The 25,403-nt window shown below is 35.8% G+C and overlaps 1 protein-coding gene across 3 annotated transcripts in view; it reads right to left on the reverse strand.

Annotated features, from left to right (window-relative positions):
- Nucleotides 1-22,682, reverse strand: part of LOC128211011 (cytochrome P450 4F4-like) — a 37,921-nt gene extending 15,239 nt beyond the window's left edge. For 2 of the 3 annotated variants that reach the window (XM_052915385.1, XM_052915387.1), the window contains exons 1-5: nt 12,646-12,815; nt 5,956-6,151; nt 5,372-5,499; nt 3,594-3,718; nt 3,287-3,346 (exon numbers count right to left, since the gene is read on the reverse strand). In XM_052915385.1, coding sequence (XP_052771345.1) covers nt 3,287-3,346; nt 3,594-3,718; nt 5,372-5,499; nt 5,956-6,151; nt 12,646-12,798 — 662 coding nt within the window. In that variant the 5' untranslated portion in view covers nt 12,799-12,815. Of the gene's footprint in view, nt 1-3,286; nt 3,347-3,593; nt 3,719-5,371; nt 5,500-5,955; nt 6,152-12,645; nt 12,816-22,520 lie in introns of those variants that run through there. The other variant, XM_052915386.1, reaches the window with a different exon arrangement.
- Nucleotides 22,683-25,403: the final 2,721 nt, after the last annotated feature.

A 25,403-nucleotide genomic window follows, 5' to 3' on the forward strand; every position in this document is an offset into this window, starting at 1 on the left:
TAATTATGGCTTTCGTGTTCAAACTTGTATTTCGCCCGTTGTTTAATTTCATTATCGAATCATTTTGTCACATTTAGGGGCAAGGAAAGACATTTACATTAAATTGAATCACAAATGTAATACCTATAGAGTAATGACCTAATTAATTTTAATTTAAGATCACCTAAAGGATATATTGTTCTGATTAAAAATCACATTTGTTCATCTTTGTTAAATGGTTTAAATCAAATTATGAAGTGTATATTGAAATTTGATTTTGACATTTGACTATGACAGGGATAATTCAAGTGAGCTAATTTACTGATTTCTCGAAGGAAAATTGTCTGAATCGCAATGAAAATTAATAAATTATGTGTGGTATTCTCACACTTGCTCACAGTTGATGAACTGAACTTTGTACTGCTTTGTTTGTCGTCAAATTACAGCATCAGCTTCACTTGTTGTTAATTAAATTAATGTATCTTATAATGCCTGTGGCTTATCAAATATGTTCATCGTAATTGTCTTCTGATAAGATTTGTTTTAATTAACAAGGTTTCAAACTGCATTTAAAAAGTGTATGCATTTTCAAGAGCTTTCTGAAAACCTCACTTGGTATAAGCTTTACAAATAACTTTCACCCTGTGAGGTATTCATATTTCTATGATTATATGTAACGTTAAGATTCGCATAGTCTATGTTATTCTTGAAGATACGCAGTTTTCACTAATGGGTTGGAGCAAATTTGTCAACTTTGTACCCAAACCCTGAATCTGATTACACAAGCCAATTATCCAATCTCAAGATAAGAGGACTTCTGGTTTGACATCATCAGGTTAGTCATTCTAAACTGCTGTCCAGGCTTTTTTAATGATGTTTTAGCATCATTTAACATCATGAAAAAAATCCTGGACGGCAATGATTATTGTGATGTTAAATCTTCATTATTTTATTTACCACAAGAATGCGCTTTCAGCTAACTTTTTTCAACATTTGGATTTTCGTTTTGTTCCATAAACGCCACAAGTCGACTGGTTCATACCAATGTAAAACATATCCTCCAATTGTAACTCCCCAATATGTAACACTGCATTGTTAAATAAAAACACAAAAGTTACACATAAATTATTTTTAGCCAATATTTTTCTTTTATAGCCCTTAAGTGTTTAATGAAACACTAATTCAGATCGACTTCTTTCAGCAAAGCCTCGCCATTTTCGAACAATCTAGCTCATGCCATTTATCTTTTCGCTCAATATACTTTAATAATTTTAAAAGTCAAGACCGTTTAACAAATGACGATGGTTTTATCACAATGTCATTGTACAAATGCAATGTATGAAGTAATTTTGTACTTACACTGAAAATGTTTCCGAAAACTTTTCTAGGCGCAGGTAAACTCCCATCATTTTCATAATCTAGGTGCTATGCACAAATTCATACATTTGGCTTCATTGAGAAAGAAACTTTATGAATAATTATGCGCATATTTGAAAATTCTAATCTCATTCCGATTGCAAAATTGAAATGACATGATTTTTCAAATTGTACATGCTATCCAAGGTAAGGTGAACATATATCCGTATGATGACGGTAATCATTCCATGGGCGGCCATATTGATGAATAACTTCAATTGAACACTTTTAAAATTCACATTATCCGCATATTGTGGCATAACCCAAAAACAACAAAAGCTGCTATCAGTTCCAGAATGCCTGGTTAGGAGAACTATTTCTCTCGTCAGTCCTGGTACTACTTTGATTATTCAAATTCGCATTCGGAACTCCTCTAGCTAGAATTCGCTAACGGACATCCAATCAAAATACAGCGCAAAAATCGAGTATTAGAATGTTGTGCACTTACTATTTTTATCACATTCTACTTGTCGTACCAGAGTTATGGCTCTTGACTTAAGTAAAATGGTCTAAAAATGTTACAAACGTCTTGAATCGCATGTTACACAAAACATTTACACATAGTATTTTATACTCATGAAACTTCATACGAATGTTGGTCAACATAATCTGTTACGCACCTATTTTTGTCATAGTCCACTAAGTCTAATCAGAGTTATGGCACCAAAAGTATTGTAGCTATAATCCTGAAACACCATAGATATGTTGGTAAACATTTTCTGCTTTTTCTGTCACATTTCATTAGTAATGGCTAATATATAATGGTATAAAAATATTGTCTGGCATATTCAAATTAGTAAAAGTAATTGATTGGTTGAAAACATGGCCAATAAACCTTCCCATTTTCTTTTACCCACAATTAGTTAGTTGCATTATTATTGTGCCCAGGCGGCGTATGGGGGTATCAATTTTCCTGTGATAGCTGGAGTTTATATTTTATTGCAAATGCCTATATTCATGTTGTGAATTATTTTTCTACTCACCTTGTATAGTTATTTCCATGAAATGAGATATGACAAAGTATTTTAACAGATAATTGTTTTTCACCAGGTTTTCCAAAGGAAAACTGGTAAACCTAGGTTATTAGATTAGGGAATGTCGTTGGGTGGGCAGAAGGCTGTGACCATTGGTGCTCTTGTGTCCAGGCTTTAACTTGGCCATGCATAGGGTATTTTGAAATAACTTTGCAAAAATATTTAACAACTCAAAAAATGTGGTTTTGAATTATTTCATTTTTTTTATATTGTTTAAAAATATTACATTTGTTTGATCTCAGAACTAATATTTGTATAAAATTATCTTTATAATGTTATCATTTGTCACTCGGATGTTATCTTTGTACTGTTTACATTGTCATTCTTAGTTAAGTGAATAAAATATGAGTAAAGGTGACTATATATATATTTGTTCGCTCTTCGCCCGCTCCTCTTTATTGCTAAATGCAAAACAAATATTTTTTTTATTATTTCGATCGCGCGCTCCATTTTCTTTTGGAAAAAATCCGATTAACAAGTTATCAATTTGATGAGGCCTAAGGGAAGTAAAATGTTATGATATCCATAAAGTTTTCAATAACCATTTAAAAGGCGTTATCTTAACATTTAACAATAGGAAATTTTAATAGCTGTCTTAGTTGTACAACTATTCCAACGAACAACACAGGGAAGATCCCTGCATTCATAGCTTGTTTAAAAGCACACAGTTTGAAGTCCAACAAGCAAGAAAATGAAGTAAAAGTCACAATCATATCAACTTCAAAAGTCTTGGTTTTATCGAGAAACAGGGACAAGGTAAAATTTGGCGGGATCTTGTTTTAATGGTTCGATGAGTTATCTTGTAAATACAAACAGCAAATATATAGTACATCAAGCGTCTTAATTGCAATACTTACAACATCCGGTTCCATAACAATGTCGACATACGTTGGACAGCTTGGACATAATCATCGTTTCTGGGGAAAAAAACGGAGGCCTTTTGAGTCCTACATTGATTGTGTAACCCAATTCAATGAATGTAATGCAGCGGCACAATGTGTATTTGCAGTCTTCTTGTTTAAAGTGATAACAACTTTTATTTTCATAAAACAAAATGACTCATTCTGTCTAAATCATTTGGGAACATTTTATTAAACACGAGTGGGATTCATTACGAAGATGACAGCACAAATACTATTTTGTCAACACCTATGCTTTACCCACTCTGTAGACTGCATACACCCATCGAAGGACAGGGAACATTTCATCATGGTATCGAGGGTAGCCCTGCAGGCTAGAGGGTAGATGTCCATGGAGTCACTCTCAGACATCTGGTCAAGAACTTTTTCCTGGTAATAGACAAATTGATGTGTAATATTCTTGATTAGAATGCAACCTACATTTGAGCCAATGAAATTGCAGATTGGCAATCATTAATAACTAGCATTAATCATAAAGAATTTCAACTTTCACGAGTGTCTAAAGGTCCGCCTATTTCCACTCATCCGATTCACATTACATTCAGTTTTTCAATGACAATGTGTCAGCCAATGAGGTAGTATTCTAAGACATTTAGATGATCTGAAGTAAAATAAATATGATCAAAAAGGGCTCGTTCGCTACGCCCACTCCGCCCATTCTAATTATTAAAATGTTACTTCATGCCATCTAGCTACGTATCAACATATTTTTTCGACTGCATAAATCCGTCGAAGGAACGCAGATGCAGACCAGAGGGCAGGATGACGTCGTTCTTGTGGTGTACATGATAACGACTAGAATCAGGTCAGGTTTTAGACTTCCCATGTTTATCTGGTAGATACTTGCAACTGGACAATGGCGTAAGATGTGATGTTATTTCAATAAAAAAAATCTAAATACCGTGATGGTGAAGTGTGAAATAGCAAATCAAATTCATTTTTGAGGTCCTACAGTTGGCATACACTGAAGATGATAGACAAATAACGATACCATAAACTGTACAGGGAAATTTACATGGTATCACATTTCGAATGGTAGATATTGATGTCGAGACGATGTTAGGAGCGGCACGTGCGTGGAATTCTACTTGGTTCAAAGAGAGAATGCTATAGACAGTCTAAAAACAACTCTGCAAGACGTGTAAGAGAAATTTCCAGACATTTTCACTGGTTTAGGTTGTCTACCAGGAAAACATCACATCAATATTGACCAAAAAATTAGGAACCTACAGGGCATGCGGCAATGGAAGTGCTAAAAAGGGAAAAGGCTAATAAAGAACTTAACTCTTTGGAAGAACAAGGTGTAAATATGAAGCAAAATGCACCTACCGACTGGGAGGACACTATCGTTACGGTAGTAAAGTCAAATGTAATATTGGGAATTTGCATGGATCCGAAGCTTTAAACCTGACCATCTGATGCGAACAACACCTTTTAAAGAATATTGAAGAAACTGTCACCATCCAAAACGGGTACCAGGGGCGTTTCCAATGCTTGATGCTGTTTTGGCAATGTGCAATTGAAAAAAGCCAATAAGAAATAGTCAGTGTACGTTTAATAGCCCTTAAGGGAGGTATAACTTGACAAGAAATTCACCAGAAAATCTTGATATCTTGGTTTATATAGATGGTGCAGAAGCAATAGTTTATGACATTTTGATATGAGGTACTAAATCAGGTTCTTCAGCGAATAGGTCATAGTAACCTGAGGTTAAGCAAAAACTTTTGTCAGGTCAATTATTTTGCTTTAATTTATACACAAGTGCACCATTTTCATCTCATATGTCGACTCAAGGCCAGTTTATACACTACTAATGCAAGATATGGTATTAAAACGTTTACAAAAACGACTGTACCCGTCTTGGTAGTCAACGGAAACAATAATAATTGAAGAATTGATAAAGAAGGCGAACAAAAAAGTGGATAAAGTAGACTTACCTTGATTTTTATCAATGGTCACGTGATTGGCAGTCGTGAATTGAAATGCATAGTAGTATGTTATTATGAATTTATATCATTCAACCTGAAAAGTATCCGACGCTCTGTTCATGACGTCAACATATCCAGACAGAATGCTGAAGTGGAAGGCAGGTGTGAGCAGCTTCCGGCTTCTTTCCCACTTCCGTCCTTCGCTCATCAACAGTCCTTCTCCTATTAAATATGAAATGGACTTGTCAAGGTTGAAGTAGCTGTAGTTGTTGATGAGAATATTTGGTAAAAGCAACATCAAATACATTTATTTCACCCTATGATTATTATATACTTTCGCAAACTATATATAAATCCTAAAGGGAGGCAAGCGCGACCGCAGTTAGGAAACTATGATAGTATTTCATAACCAGTTGGACTATTAGGGCGGCGCAAAACTGATAAACGATGAGTCATGCAAATAATCGCGGAATCCCTGTACAAATGTGTTCCTATATATAGTAGCATATGTATTAACCTCTCTATTTCTCTCTCTCTCTCCCTCTCTCTCCCTCTCTCTCCCTCTCCCTCTCCCTCTCTCTCTCTCTCTCTCTCTCTCTCTCTCTATATATATATATATATATATATATATATATATATATATATATATACATACAAAAATAAATCCAAAAAGGTTACCCATCCATTCCTGCAATAACCTATATCCGTCAATTCGCCCCCTTGCCTTCCGGTGCTCTTGACCAATCAGCTGTCTAAACGTGTCGGGGTGTCTCACGCCCACCACAGGAGTCGGTCCAATCCATAAACAGTACACTTTACTTTCGGTTTTGGCCATATCTAGTGCGTAATCCATATAGGCTTTAGCACCCTTAAGCTGTAAACAAGGCATTTCACATATTTCCCATGTGTAGTGTAAATTAATCTCAGTTGCGTTACAAATTGACGGGACTAGAAATGGCAAAACGTTTTGTGGAAAATAAACTGTGACAGGAGAAACGCACAGGCTTACGAGTTTTATCTGAAAGGGCTTTATGGTTACTAATATAAAAAAGGTATATTTGGCACTGACTTGGCATACTAGCAATAAAGGCTGCACATGTGTTTGTTTGGCTTTGAATAGAGTTTTTGGCAATGAGTATGCTTAATTAGTAGTGAACATACACACACAGGTTCTTGGCACTGAGTAGGCTTGCGTAGACCTTCATATGCGGGGTATGTTTCTGATAAAGAAAGGTCTTGACGATAACCACGCTATTTTGTCATCAAGATATTATTTGGAATTGCGCCCAGATTGGGTTTCATGAACTCTGTGAATTTATAGACACACATTTTGCCTTTCTAAATACTGATGACACCTACGACATCTTTGCTGAATTTACGTGTGTCCTGAGCATTTTTAAACTAAACATGCGTATGCTTCATCAGGCATTACATGTTTCTCATGGCAACTTAAAATTATTAAAGTGACACTCATATTCAAAATCAATACAAACACATATAAAACAAACATACATTTTAAGTGATATACCCTCAACTACCTACTAAATAATGCATTTATGGAAAATATTAATTACTATTTACAATATTTAAACTGTGTATTTAATAGCTGAAAACGCAAAAATATTAAATGATCGGTGAGTGCTAAAAGATTTACTGCGATTTACTATCGTCTCATAAGGCCAAATTAAAATAGGTGTGTTTCAGGTAACACTGCTAAAAAAAAATAGGGTAGGTAGGTCGGATTTTTTTTTTATATATATTGATTTCAGTAACTGTTGACTCAGAAAGTAACACAAATAAAAGTCATCAATTTTCAGGTTTATCAGTAGTTTTTAAACATGTTACATGCTTCAAAGGAAACATTCTTTATTAGTCTGGTTAAATACTTTTGACAATGATGGTTGGATTTCAACTAAGTTATGGTACACCACTCTGCTATTATTTAAGATTTTCCAGGAACGGTTTTATTTTTCTTTATGCACCCGTTTGCTTTCAATCACCCTCTGTAGAATACTAACCTCCCTGAAACATAATTACATGAAGAGTGGGACAGCAAATTTACCATATAAGCCATCAGCCAAGGAAACCTCAATGCTGTCAACAGGACCTGGGGGTTCAGGTTTGAAGAACAAGTAACATGCAGGTTTTATTGCCAAAATTGCACACTTAAGTCTGACATATCAATCCGAAAGTCAGTATCTGACACATTTGTATCTGACAAGAAAATAGAGTTCAAGAATTGAAACATACCTGCCACACAAGCACAAACGTAATTCACCTTAAGATTTCGGACATTCTATAAATTCGGTCATCCATTATTATTTTCAAAAAGAATTTATTTTAGGTACCTAATGACTGAACTTTTACAGTTACTAAGTCTCGCAGACAAAAAATATTGATCTTTATCGTTACAATGCCTGGCTAGATTACCTAACCGTATACATCACTGTGATAAGTTAGTTGGTTACTACCCATCCTAAACGATTTATTGACTGGTGAAAAGGATGTGTGATATATTTAATGGAGGATTAAAGAAACAACAAGGGCAATGCAGAGATTAAGAAAACACAGGCATGACATGTTTGTAAAACGATCCGCCAATTAACTTTGAAACTTGTATCACACTTTTAATATAGACTTTATGAAACAATAATCGTACAGTAATACTCACAGCAACATCAATCATGCCAAGAAATACCAGCCAATTTTTCCACTTTTCATTTCTACACAAGAGCCAATTTCAGCTACACATTAACCCCTAATTGACCGAGAATCTAACCATGTGTTTAATCATGTTTTCATATCTAGGGAGTTGCTGTAGTTTGGGTCAAGATTTGGAAGAATGTATTTAATTTTGCCCAGAAAGACGTGGAGAAGTATCAAGTGTTAGACATAATTACAGAGTACTTAATTTAGTAAAACTTATTATTTACTTATTCTTAAACAAAAATATGTTGTTTTTAATGAGTAACATTATCGTTTTAGACATATGACAGATGTTAATGAAAATGGTATGCTTAACCAACCGTCTTATTTGGAATGAAAATGTAACCTATATTACATTATATCTTATGAATCTGGCCGTCTCATAGGTCGAATTATATTTAAGGGTATGCTTTACTAAGCGTATGAATATTGATTTTAAAATGTCAGATTTATTGGGTTCACATTTTTTAACAAAAACACACACTCTTATTGTTCATTTTTAAAGCTTTGTTGTTGTTGTTTTTTCACTGTAAAAATATTGAGTTCGTAAGTAAACGTATACACCATGGAAAATGGGAAATACAAACGAAACTTGAAAAAATATATCACATTGGCGAAACTGAATCTCCGAATGTTAAATTTACTTCAATTTTGTTCATATTAACATGAACACATTCTGAGGCGGTTAAAATGAATTTTCGTATAACTGATTGGGATTTGTTTTTGCAATGTTTCAATCTAAAAAATTGCTTAGTTTTGTGTTCATCTGGCATTGTCTTCATACCGTGACCTGTGAAAGAACATGTTTTGACCGACATAAACTCACGACAATGGTCGCTGTCCTTGAGTGACTCCTTTTCTGTAAAATATTGACCCCCCCCCCACACCCCAAATAATAACATGACTCAGAACGATCGTTACTGTAAATAGGTATTTAACCCCACCGAACAGAACCGACTATGTTGGTCATTTAATACGTGTGCTCTTAAGTCTTAGTAATACAGGTGGTAATGCTGCAGCTATTGTTGTTGATACTACCACTACTGCTTCTGCTATTGCCAATGTCAACACCGCCGCCACAACACCACCGTCAGCACCACCACCACCACAACCACCACCACCACCACCGATGATGATGATGATGATGATGATGATACCCCTAAAACTACTGCCGCTCCTGCTGAATTGTTGTTGTTGTTGTTGCCACTTCTACAGCAATAACTATCATATAACTTCTACTGATGCTGCTAATCTTGCGTTAATCAACTATATGTTGCTGTGAATGAAGGAACTAAGCTTTTTGTATCAATGCGAAGACCCTTCATTTATCTATTTATAATGAGCGCAAAGTACAATGAACCCTTAAAGGGACTGTACACCAGATTCGCACCAAAAAAGTTTTCTTCTGTAACGAATCTCAGGACAATTATCTAATGGACCGTGTTACGCTTTATCATAATTGTAAAAAAGTACCAAAATGTAAAAAAAAAACTGTGTCGGAGACCGGGTTCTTCAGTTAGTAAGTTTCAATGCATTGTACACATCGATGCCAAGTTTATGTCAGTTTTCGAAAATTTTCTTTCTTTTTTCGCTATTTTATCATACTGAGTATAGCCCCTTTAGCAGATTTTCGACATCCACAGATAAACAACTCCCCGGTATCATTTTATTAAAAATGCATGAGTCATAACATTTTGAGCCGGAAGTTGATAAGTTTGACTGGAGTTTGTGATTCTATTTGTTTCAAAAAACATCCTCACGCCGGCCAAATCCTAAGAGCCTCTTATAGAACAATACCGTACTCAAGTTGTTCTATAAGAGGCTATTACGATTTGGCCGGCGTGAGGAAAACATTTAGCTGTCGGGGAACTAAGAAATATAGTTAGTACATTTGTACTTGATGTTTTCAATCTTTAAACATAATTAAACATAATAACAAGAGTGTGGTTTAGATAGTTGAATTATTGCTCCCCTGAATTTCATGCTGGTCGTAATGGCCATTAAATGAAATGAATTAGCTGTAACAGCAGATAACTGATAAAAAAAAATTCATGGAGAACCAAGTCAGCCCTTTAACCCTTAGCACAAAACCACTGAATGGAACATAATGCATATGCTACTAAAATCCAGGTATATGCTGGCATACAGGGGTTTCCTTCTTAATCGAAAATTGGATAGGATTTCTTGGCATGAAAACAATAAAGTCAACTAATTCAATGATACAGGTAACTATTAAATGTGATGAATTAAAGTTATAAATGCAATACTTAAGTTACAATAAAAACAAAACACCAGACACATTAATCCTGCATAACAATATTCATGCTCTCAATGAGATCCTATTGGGTATAACTGAGTTATGTGACGTCACACAATGTGACTAAACACCAGACACATTAATCCTGCATAACAATATCCATGCTCTCCATGAGATCCTGGTGGGTATAACTGAGTTATGTGACGTCACACAATGTGACTGTTTGATCTGAAGCCGATAAAAGGTGTTTATTCATTTCAATGCATGTATAAAATGGTGTTGAATGGGATTTTAATTATCTTGATGAAGGAGCTACAGTGACTTATAGGCGTAATAACCATTGATAACTACGGATAAATTAATAAGTGGTAAAATGCAGACATGAAGAAAAAAGGCAGGTTTACCATACATGTAAATAAAATGTTAAAATTGTTATTTTCTATGAATTCGTAGAGCGAAAAATTAATTATTTTAAGGTGTCCGAACTCTAAGGTGAAGTACGGTCAATACACAATGTGACTGTTTGATCTGAAGCCGATAAAAGGTGTTTATTCATTTCAATGCATGTATAAAATGGTGTTGAATGGGATTTTAATTATCTTGATGAAGGAGCTACAGTGACTTATAGGCGTAATAACCATTGATAACTACGGATAAATTAATAAGTGGTAAAATGCAGACATGAAGAAAAAAGGCAGGTTTACCATACATGTAAATAAAATGTTAAAATTGTTATTTTCTATGAATTCGTAGAGCGAAATTTAATTATTTTAAGGTGTCCGAACTCTAAGGTGAAGTACGGTAAATACATTCAGAAATCCAACTCTAATATTGTCAACATTACGTACATACATTTCGTAACAAATGCTTTTCGTACCCAAATCACATTTTTTTCAGGGGAAAATAGGTTAGGGTCGGCGGGAAAAAAATAGGGTCGGTCGGGTAACCTGAAACAGACCTATTTTTTTATTTGGCCTAAGGTAGAAATATCGTGTTTTCTGCACCTTTATTTCAAATTAAACTTGGTATCCTTCATAAAGCCCATGTCACATAAGGGTCGCGTTCCCAATGCGTTCAAGAAAAAATCAATAACGCCGATCTGCGCGCAGTCGAATCGTAAGCATCGCCGTGGCAACGCAGTGGCATCGCCAGTGAACACGGTGGGATCGCATAGAACGCCGAGATACGGCGCGCAACTTGAGCATGTCCAAAACAAACACCGTCGCTCGGCGTTCTGTAAAGAGCGCAATGGTATCGCCGTGAGGTCGCCGTGGCAGCGTAGTTAGGTCTCCTACAAACGCCACAGGATCGCCGCGTGCGCGCTGACAGAGTTCGCAATGCGAACACAATGGTTATAGGTGGCGCTGGCCCGGCGATCGTTCGGCGGTCTCGGAGATGACACTGCGTCCCTATCGCGTTTATACGGCGTCTATGGCGCTTTCATTGAGTTTCACTTTTCTAACTGGGCTCTTACAACGATTGTAAGGAGCCGCTACGACGATTATTGCGCACCCAATGCGCTCCTTCCGCTTCAATCGGCGTTTGCATGACAATGAACCTTCCAAATAGTGTATAGAATATATATATATATATATATATATATATATATATATATATATATATATATATATATATATATATATATATATATATATATATATATATGCAAATAAACATTCATTTTACCATGCTTTATGTGTAATAGCAAGCAGGGCTACTGCTTTCCTATATGCAGGTCAAGCAGATCCAGGATGATGCAGACGCTTTTGATCTAATTCCGAGACGACGGCGGATGAGGGCCCCAAGGCGTAGGGGGGCTTTGAGTTCGACCATGGCTATAGGCAGACGGTTGCAGCATGGTCTCAAACTTTTCGAGAGCAAACGGAAGAATGAAGAACTGATGGAGATATCGTTTTTGTAGGCAGTGCAAAATAACACGCCGACAGCGCAGTTTGAGCGCCGTGAAAGCGCAGTGCACATTCAGTGTGCGCGCCGTGATAACTTGATGTACGCAGCGGAGGCACCGTGAGAGCGCCATGGGAGCGCCATGAGAGCGCAGACAATCGCCAATTAGAACTCTGTAGGAAAGCAGTAGAACGCCATGGAACTCCGTAGAATTGCCAAGGTCGCCGTGAGAACGCCGTGACATCGCCATTTTCATGAAAAGTAACATTTTTCTAGCGATCTCACGGCGCTCTGAGAAATTTAACAACACCGTGCAATCGAAGTGGCAACGCGGCTAGGTGTGACAGGGGGTTTAGAACCATTGTTTTCAACATATATTCATCCTTTTTGGTATATCAAACAATTGCATTAATTGTGGTTAATCTTATTTGGGAGTAAGAGTGCATCTTTAAACGAATTATCTCAACATGAAACATGAAACACACTAAAGCAAAACATACCTCCTTTAAATGTCCAAATAACCAGTGCGATTTCTTCTGAGGTAGTTTCAGACATTTCCTACGCATCCGAACATACGAGTAAATGGTCGACCCTATTTTCCAGGAAAGGAACACTAGGATTCCATAAATACATGTACATAGCGAGAACTGCATTGCAACAAACGTTCACATCTGTTACTTAACTCTTCACGATATAACGCTTGAGCGGACTGGTGTCTTGTTTGTTTTATCTAGAACAGAGTTATGTAAATACGAATGCTCTTAGCTATTTGAACCGGTTTTAAAGGCGTACAGTATGACCCAGAAAGTTTGATTAAATACGGTACAGATTAAAAGATATTAGCGATGTTTTGGGGCTTTAAACTGATGAATTTGTGGCCACGTGTCTATTAATTAATTATTTTTTTTATAAAGACTCCTCTTTTTTTAACTATACCTAAAGCGTATGCTTTTTGTTTTATCATTGAGTTGAACTCGAATAATAATAATAATAATAATAATAATAATAATAATAATAATAATAATAATAATAATAATAAGTATTAAAGTTCCAAATCGGCCATCCGATTAGAGCGGATTCCCGCCTCCACCCCACCCCCACCCCCAATACACACACACCCGTTAGAAAAAAAAGCGCCGTAAATGAAGTTTTTCTAGCATAAGGGAAAATAATTTCATATTAAATACGGATTTGAGAGTGCATGACTCAATCAGAGAATATTAAATTCTTGTTTTGATGAATGTGCATCAATGTAACCTTGGACAACTGATAGTGAAGTTCGTTGTAAGTATATATTGGCGAGTGTAAAAGAGCCATGAGCGTATGATAACCTATTTAGACCGTCTAACTTTCAAACAATTGTCGACGAATACATTAGCAGCGAGTCACAATTAGAAACTTATGCATTTATACGATATTTAGTAACTTCTTCCAAAGCAAGACATTGAAGACTATATTCCTAGACAATAGTTAAAAATAAAAAGCTATTTGTGTTATATGTACTCTTGTTTAATAATTGTCAAAATCATGACACAAGCACAACTAGATGTTGTCCATTTTGAATTAAATACCTATGTTAACATAATGGCAGCCCGTCATGAAAAGTAAAAGCCGAAAATTAAATGCATCCTTTCTAATGAATGTGTGTTGACTATAAAACCATGGAAAATAGTGCTGTCATCATTTTAGAAGACGGTTGCAGACGCATAAGACTATTTTCAAACCAATTATTGAACTTGTGTGATTTGAAGGAAACATTATTATTTATTTTTTTAACTTCAGTTGTTGAAAATCAACGAAAATTAATCAAACAGATTGTATTTCATTTCAAGATATCATTCCTTTTTATGCCCCCAAAGGTGGGCATATTAAAATCGCACCGTCCGTCCGTCCGTGTGTCTGGCTCAATAACTCTAGTCCAGGCTGTAACTTTCCCTTGTATGGACAGATTTTAAAATAACTTGCCACATGTGTTCGGCATACCAAGATGACGTGTCGCGTGCAAGAACCGTGTCCCTACCTCTTAGATCAAGGTCACACTTAGGTGTTTATTCACAATGGAATGCTGCATATAAGAACATAGAGTATAGGTTGTCGTGTCCGGACTTTAACTTTCCCTTGTATGGACAGATTTGAAAATAACTTGCAACATGTGTTCGGCATACCAAGACGACGTGTCGCGTGCAAGAACCGTGTCCCTACCTCTTAGGTCAAGGTCACACTTAGGTGTTTATTCACAATGGAATGCTGCATATAAGAACATAGAGTATAGGTTGTCGTGTCCGGGCTGTAACTTTCCCTTGCATGGACAAATTTTAAAACAACTTGCCACATGTGTTCGGCATACCAAGACGACGTGTCACGTGCAAAACCCGTGTCCCTACCTCTTAGGTCAAGGTCACACTTAGTGTTTATTCACAATGGAGTCCTGCATATAAGGATATAGATTATAAGTTGTCGTGTCCGGGCTGTATTTTTCACTTGTATGGACAAATTTTAAAACAACTTGCCACATGTGTTCGACATACCAAGACGACTCGTCGCGTTCAAGACCTGTGTCCCCACCTCTTAGGTCAAGGTCACACTTAGGTGTTTATGCACAATGGAATGCTGCATATAATGACATAGAATATAGATTATCGTATGGGGGCTGTAACTTTCCATTGTATGGACAGATTTTAAAATACTAGTAACTTGCCTCATGTGTTCGGCATACCAAGATGACGTGTCGCATGCAAGAACCGTGTCCCTACCTCTTAGATCAAGGTCACACTTAGGTGTTTATTCACAATGGAATGCTGCATATAAGAACATAGAGTATAGGTTGTCGTGTCTGGGCTGTAACTTTCCCTTGTATAGACAGATAATAAAATAATTTGCCACATGTGTTTGACATACCAAGACGACGTGTCGGGTGCAAGACCCGTGTCCCTACCTCTTAGGTCAAGGTCACACTTAGTGTTTATTCACAATCGAATGCTGCATATAAGGACATAGAGTATAGGTTGTCGTGTCCGGGCTGTAACTTTCCCTTGTATGGACAGAATTTAAAATAACTTGCAACATGTGTTCGACATACCAAGACGACGTGTCGCGTGCAAGAATCGTGTCCCTACCTCTTAGGTCAAGGTCACACTTAGGTGTTTATTCACAATGGAATGCTGCATATAAGGATACAGAGTATTGGTTGTTATGTCCAGGCTGTAACCTTTTTTTGTATGGACAGATTTGAAAATAACTTGCCACATGTGTTCGACATACCAAGACGACGTGTCACGTGCAAGACCCATGTCCCTACCTCTAAGGTGAAAGATACACTTAGTGTTTATTCACATGGAATGCTGAATATAAGGACATAAGAATGTAGGTTGTCAAGTATGGGTGGTATTTTCTTATGTTCAGAGGCAATTTAAAATAACTTGTCATATGTATCGTCATATGTATCTGTTTGATCTTTAACTTTTCATGTACTGACCTTGTTCATAGATCAATGTTACATTCGGGGGCATTCGTCACATACTGTGACAGCTCTTGTTCGTAATCTATTAATCCTAAGTATAAATTTTTCGAGGATCGCCTTATACATTTTGGCCGAGGTAAATAATCCACACTTAACAAAGTTTAGCCAAAGCCGGATTTTTTTATACCAATGTGGATGACAAGGTGACGTGTTTTAGTTGTGGGAAGACACTGTTTCAGTGGAAGTCATCCGATAACCCATTCCATTGTGACTAAATAATGTAATAGTAAGATGACATGAAGGCCAAGGTCAAGGTCACTTTTACTAAAAAAAGAACAAAAGTTAAGACTGCGTCTCATAACAAAGGCTGAAGTTCTTCTGTCAGTCATTGGAGACCTGGTTTTGTCGCATTACGGCATTTCTTCTTTAAGCTTTAATTTGACATTTTTATTTCTTTTGACATGCACATAGTACATCATTTCTGCATTATTTTCTGAGTCAAAGCGGCGTTTAGTCGACAGCTCTTGTCAGTATAACATTAAATTTAAAGAGCATTGATACCGTTTCTTCGTATTTGACGGTTTTCGTGCAAGCGGAAGAACCTCGCCTTTCTTCTGCCTCGGTTCACCGCTATTCTTCTCCCTTTACCTAAGCGGAACAGGTGGTGCATACCTTATGTTTGAAAAAATGAAAATAAATACAAATTTTTGTTTCCTTACTCAAACTCAAAATTAATAATCTTTTATTCTCTTGTTGTGGCTCAAAATACATTGGAAAAAAACAGTGTTCAGCTTCTTTTTCGAAGGGCCCTTTCATAAACAACCATCGAAGAAGTGCGACATGTCGAATGTCATTTGACATGTCAGCTTTGACTTTTATTTCCTCAATCTCAAAAGCCGTTTATCGGGCTAGCAAAGCCGAATGACGCCCAGCATGACATTAAATTTTGATTATCGTAAGTTGCTAAAGGTGCTAGCACGACATTTATATGCCGAATGCCATGCTATAGACATTCATCTTTCATTTTTTTGAAATTGAATGTCGAATATCGACCCAGCATGACATTTAAATTCTATTTGTCGTATTTTGTTAAACGAGTTAGCTAGACATTCCATGTTGAATGTCATGTTGCTAGACATCCAATCTTTAATGTTTTAAATTGAATGCCAAATGTCGTATGCCGAGCAAGCATGACATTTACATTTTAAATATCTTGAGCTGTACACCATCCAAATAAATTGAATGTCGATTGTGGAGTAACCTTGACATTCAATGTCGAATTTCGTTTCTTGAGCTAATTTCACACAACTAGCCCGTTAGTGCTGACTAAGGTTGATAGACAGTTGATTTATTTTGGCCAAGATTAACATTATTTTGAACGAAAATTGTTAAATGATGATTGTTTTAATGTTGATTTGATGGATAATGTATGATTGTGGTGACAATTATTGAGACTCTCTTTATTAGTAACGTAGTTAAGTTCGCGTGTATTGGCCATAATGCGGTTCTGCTTAAAGCAATATTATAAAATGCAGAATTCGTTGTTTTTTTTAAAGAGACTTAATTTACTATGATGTCAGAATAACTTTGCATGTAGATGCCAACGTTCTTCCGTTAGTGGAAAAGCAAGAAGTCAATACATCACTTATAATAAAACAATGAAAAAGTTATTGTTATTCTAAATATTCGTATTCTTTTGCGGGAGTAGTCATTTACAGTTGCTAATTAATGTTCAACATCTACAACTATGCAATCGTGACTGCATGGAAATCATGCCCTTGTAATATGTTCTTGAACAATGCGAAAAACAAAATAAACAAAAACCCAAGCAGAAACGTAAACACAATTTTACCTGCGATAAAAAAGTAACTTTTATTTCAAAAACGAAATTTCAATACCAACTTATATCAGCTGTTTAAAAAAGAAGAAACCAACGCATCAATAACAAGATATGTTAAAATGTCAAAACATAATATTTGCATCTATTCATATTGCTCCAGTTTTGTACGCGTACAGAGATAGTGGTAGGGGCTCTCTATTTATTTGGAGCTTTTTATGAAAATTAAACGTTCGCTAGGCTGCGCTAGGCGTGAAAGTTTAATTTCCGTAAAGAATTCAAAATAAACAACAATTCATGCTTATTTTCCTTAACTTTTTATCCTTGAATTTGTGTTCATTCGCCCGTAATCAAAAATCTTAAATTTATTGTAAACACACCTTAAGGGGACTGAACACCAGATAGTCCTAAAATCGGCATAAACAGTATTTCCCTCAAAACAAGCCTATAATTATCCATATGAGCTAGTAATAGGCCAATAACACATAATTTTAGACGATTAAAAGAATAATAAAAGAATGTCTAAACTAAGTTTACCCGTTTAAAATAGCGCATAATGGTTTCCAAGTTTATAGTGTGTATTTTTAGCATGTGAAGGTCACGTGATAAGTACAGATACAAATACTGACGCTATATTTAAATTTACTTGGAATAACGTGGTAGACACACCAAGTAAAGCTTCATTAGTAAGATTAAATCTGAGTAAGTAATAAAATGGAGTTTAATTATAAAATTAAGTGATTTAATAGACAAGATCTACATGTACAACTAGGTACTGAAATTTGCTCTTGTTTTCAAACATGAACAAATATTCAGTACTTTTATAAACTATGCATCATTACACTTTACGTAGAAAAGCATTAAAAGCAAGATTTGACAGTGTACGTATTACAGTCTCATTTTGGCTAGTCATAAGATCAATATATTTGTACATACATGGTCTCTTCCAGTAATATTTATCAATGTATAATTTTCTTAAATCATTATATAGGGTACATTCAATAATAAAATGTAACTCATCATCTAATTTATCGCATAAATTACATATTATATAATTGTATGTAAACTCATTTAACTCTAGTGATAAAACAAAAAAGCATACAATTTAGGTACAGATAAAAAAAATAGTCTTAATAAATTTATTTTTAATTAATAGACACGTGGCCACAAATTCATTAGTTTATAAAGCACCAAGACATCGCTAATATCTTTTTATCCGTACCGTATTAAATCAAACTTTCTGCGTCATATTGTTCGCCTTTAAAACGGGTTCAGATAACTAACTCATCCTTATTGCCAAAAGCGTTACTGAAACTTTCCGCTGTTTTTCTTAAAATTGAGATCTGTTTTATTTTGAGTTATTCTATATGACTGAATTGAAGGCATTTATACGTAAATCAGCTTATTCTGGGACAAAAATGAACAACCAATATGTAAAAAATGTGAATCTACGAGAGTGCGTCTTTAAAACAGCTCTGGACATACTCTGGATTCATGCCATATGGCTGCCAAAAGTCAAGATTTGCGCCATTACCACACTTATTTTAATAGATAGTTGTGTCACTTAATGTGACCCGATTTAATTGCATTGTATAGTGATATAGGCAATAAACTCTATTTATTCTAAGATTTTATTTGAAAAAAAAACAAACCCACATCCATAGAACATGTTGCAGTATTTCAAAAGTTTTTGAACTTTCCTTTGTGTCACCTATGTATAATGAGGACCAATAAATCCAAGTTGGATTTTAAGATGGCCGCCATATATATCTTAGTGAATATGCTTTCACTTCAACGTAATGGCACACATTTAAATAGATAGGCGTTGTTGTTTTATTGTTTATTGCAGATGTTTCCAACGTTCCTTAAATAAAAGTGCTGCATTGACTACCTCTAGGTCATGGTCAAAGCCATTTCAAGGTCAAAATAAAAATGTCACAATTTCAGACTTCCTGTACCAGATTTTAGAATTTGATGGTAATGCTTTTTTGTATACAATATGGGAGGTCATAATTGTTAACTGAATATCCTTTTTTATCAGCTTTCTTTTTATGGAATCGTTAACATAATTTAGAAACCTATAAGAGATATGGTTAGGGCAAGGACCACAATGTGGCATTCAGTACTAGGCTTAGTTATAGAGCTGCATTTGGGTACTGCATCGTATCTTTGAAAAGTTTGCATTAGGTTCTCTGAATAGCGTTCCTTCGTCTGCAGATAGAGTTGGGATCCCTTATCATTGATGTACTTGGGGTTTACTTATTAGTTTATTATTATTTGCTTTATTATTAAGTTTCCTCAGGTTAATGCATACCTTGATAAGATTTACATTCTGCGTTTTTTCTATATTCAGGTGTGTTAGGATAAGAGTGAGGTTGGGCACGTAAACTGGTTTAAACCCCCAGTAAATTTATTTTACTGACAAGGCGGTACCTAACATTCCTTGATAAACACACCTAGTTTTTATATAGAATAAATGCACTTTGTTGTTTGTGGAGTTTTGTGCTGTTGTTCTGTGTTTCTTGTTTGTGATTGTTTGCTTTTGTTTTTGTGTTCTATGTCTTTGGCGTTAACCCTGTGTCATTAAACGGGGTTTATATTTAAACTTTTGACTACTGAGCTTGTTTCTGTAGTTTTTCATATATATATTGTTGACTTTGAATATGCTCTATGGATTCCCAAATGTGAAGTATTTGGCACTGCAATGGTTCAATGTGAGAAGCACATGGGTTTATTTGTCTAGCGCTACGAATGTTTAAAACTAGCTGCTAATGGGTTGATTTGGCCCTAAATGTGCTTTATGCTTGCCAAAGTGTGGTTCATTTGGCTCAGAATAGGTTGAACAAGAGCAAACCATAACTATCTAACCTGTAAGTGTTGTATGGATAAAAAGTGTAATAGATGGCAGTTCTGGGCACTTGCAAGCTTTTTAGTCTTATGATAATAATCCTACCAAAAAGTATCGCGAATATCAACTAGATAGCTAGATAATTATCGCAAAAATTAAGTGGTTAACACAAAACAATTTGTGAACCCTATCAGGTTATCTTACGGCAGCAATATGCCACCGTAGATCTATGATAAACAAATACCGACCTACTCGTTCATGAACTGATACCTTAGTGCCATATGGGGTTAAGATATGGAAGTTGAATATTTGTTCGGTATATGCTCCGAGTTGATGCATAAAGTCAACTCAAATAAGTTTTTATACGACTATACCCCCAGCAGAGCTATTGAAAAAGTGTCTTTTTACGATTGTAAGCAGTCCAAGCACGAGAATTTCGAGTAATCCCACTAGCCGATACATTTAGAAAGGCCATGATAATGATCTTATGTTTATCTAATCTAATATGTCTATTTATCTATTTATAAAACTGTATTTATTTATTTGGTAATGCATTTATTTGCTCACTTATATATGCAATACACTTATTTCTCAGTATTTGAGACGAAAAGTAGGGCAACAGACAGTTCATTATATGTTCCGCATGACAACTTTAATTATTAAAATATTTTCAAATATTATGTAAAGCTATAAATGCAGAACGTGTTCTGGTTTTTACTCAAAAATTATATAAGTGGGATATTAGATCGGATTCACATAAAAATCCTTACGACGCATCCGTGAGCATAGATCGGGTTATACAAACATTCGACAAGGACATTCATGTAGTTTTTCCATTGCACTTGCCCTGTCCCCTTATCGAAGTAATATATATGTACTTGCACATGCAATTTGCACATACCAATGAAATTTTTGTACTAAAAGCTCTTGTAGCAGATTAAAGTTACACTCTTAATAGATCAAGATCAATACATACACATGTATAACAAACATTGATTTTGACTGATAAACCTTTAACTACTTAATAAATAATGCATTTTTGGAAAATATTAATTGCTAATAACACGATTGTAACCGTGGTTTTAATAGCTGAACATGCAAATATATTAAATGATTGGTGAGTGCTAAAAGATTTACTGTGATCTACTATCGCCTCATAAGGTATAAATACCGTGTTTTCTGCACCTTTATTTCAAATTATACTCGGTATCCTTCATAAAGTCCCTGTCACACTAGGGCCGCGATCCGACGGCGTTCAATGAAATCAAGAACGCCGATCATCTCGCAGTGGAATCGCAAGCATACCCGTGGCAACGCAGTGGCATCGCCAGTGAACGCGGTAGGATCGCATAGAACGCCGAGCGACGGCGCGGACTTTGAGCATTTCCAAAACAAACAACGTCGCTCGGCGTTCTGATAAGAGCGCGGTGGTATCGCCATGAGGTCTCCATAGCAGCGCAGTTAGGTCTCCTGCAATGCCACAGGATCGCCGCGGGAGGGCCCAGAGTTCGCAGTGCAAACGCAAAGGTTATCGGTGGTAATGACCCGGCGATCATTCGGCGGTCTCTGAAATGACACTGCGTCCCTATCGTGCTTCTACTACGGCGCGTACAATGAGTTTTATTTTTCCTACTGCGCTCTTATAACGATTGTACGGAGCCGCTAAGTTGATAATTGCGCGCCCAATGTGCTTCCGCCGCAACAATCGGCGTTTGCATGACAATGAACCAACCAAATAGTGATGCAGACGCTTTGCATCTCATTCCGAGACGACGACGGAGGAGGGCCCCATGGCGTAGGTGGCTTTGAGTTCGACCATGGCTGGAATGGAGAACTGATGGAGATATCGTTTTTGTAGGCAGTGCAAAATAACACGCCGACAGCGCAGTTTGAGCGCCGTGAAAGCGCAGTGCACATTCAGTGTGCGCGCCGTAATAACTCGATTAACGCATGTCCGTAGAAAAGCCAAGGTCGCCGTGAGAATGCCGTGACATCGCCATCTTCATGAAAAATATTATTTCTTTTAGCGATCTCACGGCGCTCTGAGAAATTTAACAACACCGTGCAATCGAAGGTGTGACAGGGGCTTTAGAACCATTGTTTTCAACATTTATTCATCCATTTTGGAATATTAAACAATTGTGTTAATTGTGGTTAATCTTATTTGGTAGTAAGAGTGCATCTTTAAACGAACTATGTCAACATGAACAATACTAAAGCAAAAACATACCTCCTTTAAATGTCCAAACAACCAATGCGATTTCTTCTGAGGTAGTTTCAGACATTTCCTACGCATCCGAATATACGCGTAAATGGTCGACCCTATTTTCCAGGAAAGGAACACTAGGATCCCATAGATACATGTCCATAGCGAGAACTGCATTGCAACAAACGTTCACATCTGTTACTACACTCTTCACGATATAACGCTTGAACCGACTGATGTCTATTTTTATCTAGAACAGAGTAAATGTAAACAAGTACAAAAGTTGCTGCAAGATGCAGCAATTGGATATTAGCGCGGGCTAACTATTGGTTATGCAAGTCTTTATATAGGGTCAGAACGAAGTAAATAAAGTAAGGGCTAGCATTGATTGTAGATGTCAGTGAAATGAAGTTACTTAAAAGATGAAATAATTGGGCTGTTGTTTCTGAAATGAAAATAAAACGTCACACAATAACAATTGTACAACTGATTGTATATCTATGACAGAAACCATAATTGTATCAAATAACTTTATTCATGAACTGTATCAATATACACGTATTTATAAAATACAACATGGCCACAGTGGTGGTTTTCTTTTGGAGTGGCTGATATGATAGCTGAAATGTTAAATATGCCAACATGATTTGGTAAATTCTTGGCAAAGTTCGAAACGTTGAGAATTTGTACTTTGGTGAAATGTTCACTTTAAACAAGAGAAGCACCAAAGGTTTATCCAAAAAACTAATTAAGGACATCTGCTTAAAACAATGTTTACTTTTGGCTAATAATCCGCGAAACAAGTTGACCGGTATAATTAAGTGTTACAAAGCCATTGTTTCTAACTGAAAAACACATGAAACTGTTTGCTTATGTAACAGGTTTCAACACAATTAAAAAAAAACATTTAACATAAACTAATAGAAGTTGGTTATCCATCAGCTGAAAGAAAGAAATGTGATCATGAGTATTAATGTCATTTTCCTTGTTCTGTGGCGTAGATAATTTATAGGCATGCAGGATGGAACAAGAAAGCTGTTTTAAGAAATGGCTTCCTAGTCAAATAGCCCCCAAGTCAAATAGCCCCCAAGTCAAAAAGCCCTCATTTTGGTCAAATAGCCCCCACTCACATTTTAAAATTGGTCAAATAGCCCCCAAAAAACGCCCCCACTTCTTAATTTTTTTTATATGTATGTATGCATTCATATGTTATTCCAAAACACTTTTTAACCTTTATTTTTACAGTGTTTGTATATAAATCAGGGCTCAAATTTAGCACTCGCGCACTCGCAAAATGCGAGCCAAAATTGGAAAGTGCGAGTTGAATTTAAAGACACTCGCAAAAATTTGCGAGTTCAAAATTTGCAGAAAATATGTAATCCTTGAAAGAGATATGAACATAATCGGTGATAAATTCCTACACAATAGGTATTCAGGGACGTACCCAGGGTATTTTGAATTGTACGTCCGTACACTCTTGTGCTAGGTGTCGACAAATGATGGGCTTTCTTTACTTCGGTCACAATGTGTTATATTGGTGTACGCGAGGGTGTCCCCTGATTTGTTTTTGAAGAACACAGTTGTAAAGGAACCATTTTCAAGTATTATGTACGCTAACATTTAGTCAAATAAAGTCAAACTTTAACCAATGTAAAGAATGTATAATAATTATTATGCGTTAACAGTAAATACCCCCTTAGACTTCTTTAAAAAGTTTTGGTTTCGAGTTTTAACCATTTGCCATTTCGATGAAGTTTAAATTCGCGTGTACGCCCGGGCGTACTGGAGTATGCCTAGGTACGCCCCTGGGTATAACACTAATTTTAGAGATGCCTACTTTCGTTTTCCGATAAACATACAGAAATTGATGACGTAGATTATCGTTATACGCACAGGCAGGTACTTGTTACTATGTGGCAGGTACTCGTAACTATGCAGTTTTGTAGACTGGTCTTTCAATTCCATTTTTGGCGGCGGTTTTTAGCGATAATCGTATTGAGACACAATCTGTATAATGATGAGAAGCAAGAAAAAAAGTTTGTTTTTTTACGCGTGTTGATTTAAAATCGCTGATGGCTGATGGCAATGATCAATCAGTTCCCAAAAAGAAGCCAAAATGAAATAATCCGTCCGTTAAAACTGTTACGAAGTGGAAGAGGGAGTTGTACATTAAATTGACAATCAACACAGACGACAAAAGGAACATTTTCAAAATATTTTGCACAGACCAATACTGGCTTGATCAGACTTCCTCAGTACGTACTGTCAGTGTTACATATATGGTGATATCATCGTTTAATGTAAAATTACATGATAATTTATTAAATCAATTAAACTATACCTTAAATCATTGTTTTCCATACAATATATATTTTGCCTAGCAAACACAGAGATTTGCCTTAAAAAATGCGAGTGAGTGTCTGGTTTTGGGAGTTAAAAATTTAAGCACTCGCAAAAAATTGCGAGTATCAAAAGAAGTTAAATTCAAACCCTGATAAATAAATCTGAAAATTTTACCAAGTAAGAATAACAAACGTTTTAAAATGTATCTTATAAATAATATATTATTACATTAAATCTACATTTTAAATGTTAAACTTTCTAAGTCATAAGTTTTTTGGTTTTTGGTGTATCTTTATTCTAATATTGATTAAGCATCAAACTTAAAGCTGCACTCTCACAGATTTACCGTTTTGAAAACTTTTTTTATTTTTTGTCTTGGAAAGAGCAAATTTTTGCGCAAATATCTGCAAACCAGTGCTAAAAGATTGCTGACAAAAGATCAGATTGCAGATTTTCATATTTCCGTTCGAAAATTAACATTTTATGGCTAAAACCGAAATGCTTAAAACATAATTTTTTGAACTTGAATGTAAAGACCTGCGATCTATTTTTTGGTCAACATTC

This window comes from Mya arenaria, chromosome 12 (genome assembly GCF_026914265.1).
Source record: "Mya arenaria isolate MELC-2E11 chromosome 12, ASM2691426v1".
Taxonomy (NCBI): domain Eukaryota; kingdom Metazoa; phylum Mollusca; class Bivalvia; order Myida; family Myidae; genus Mya; species Mya arenaria.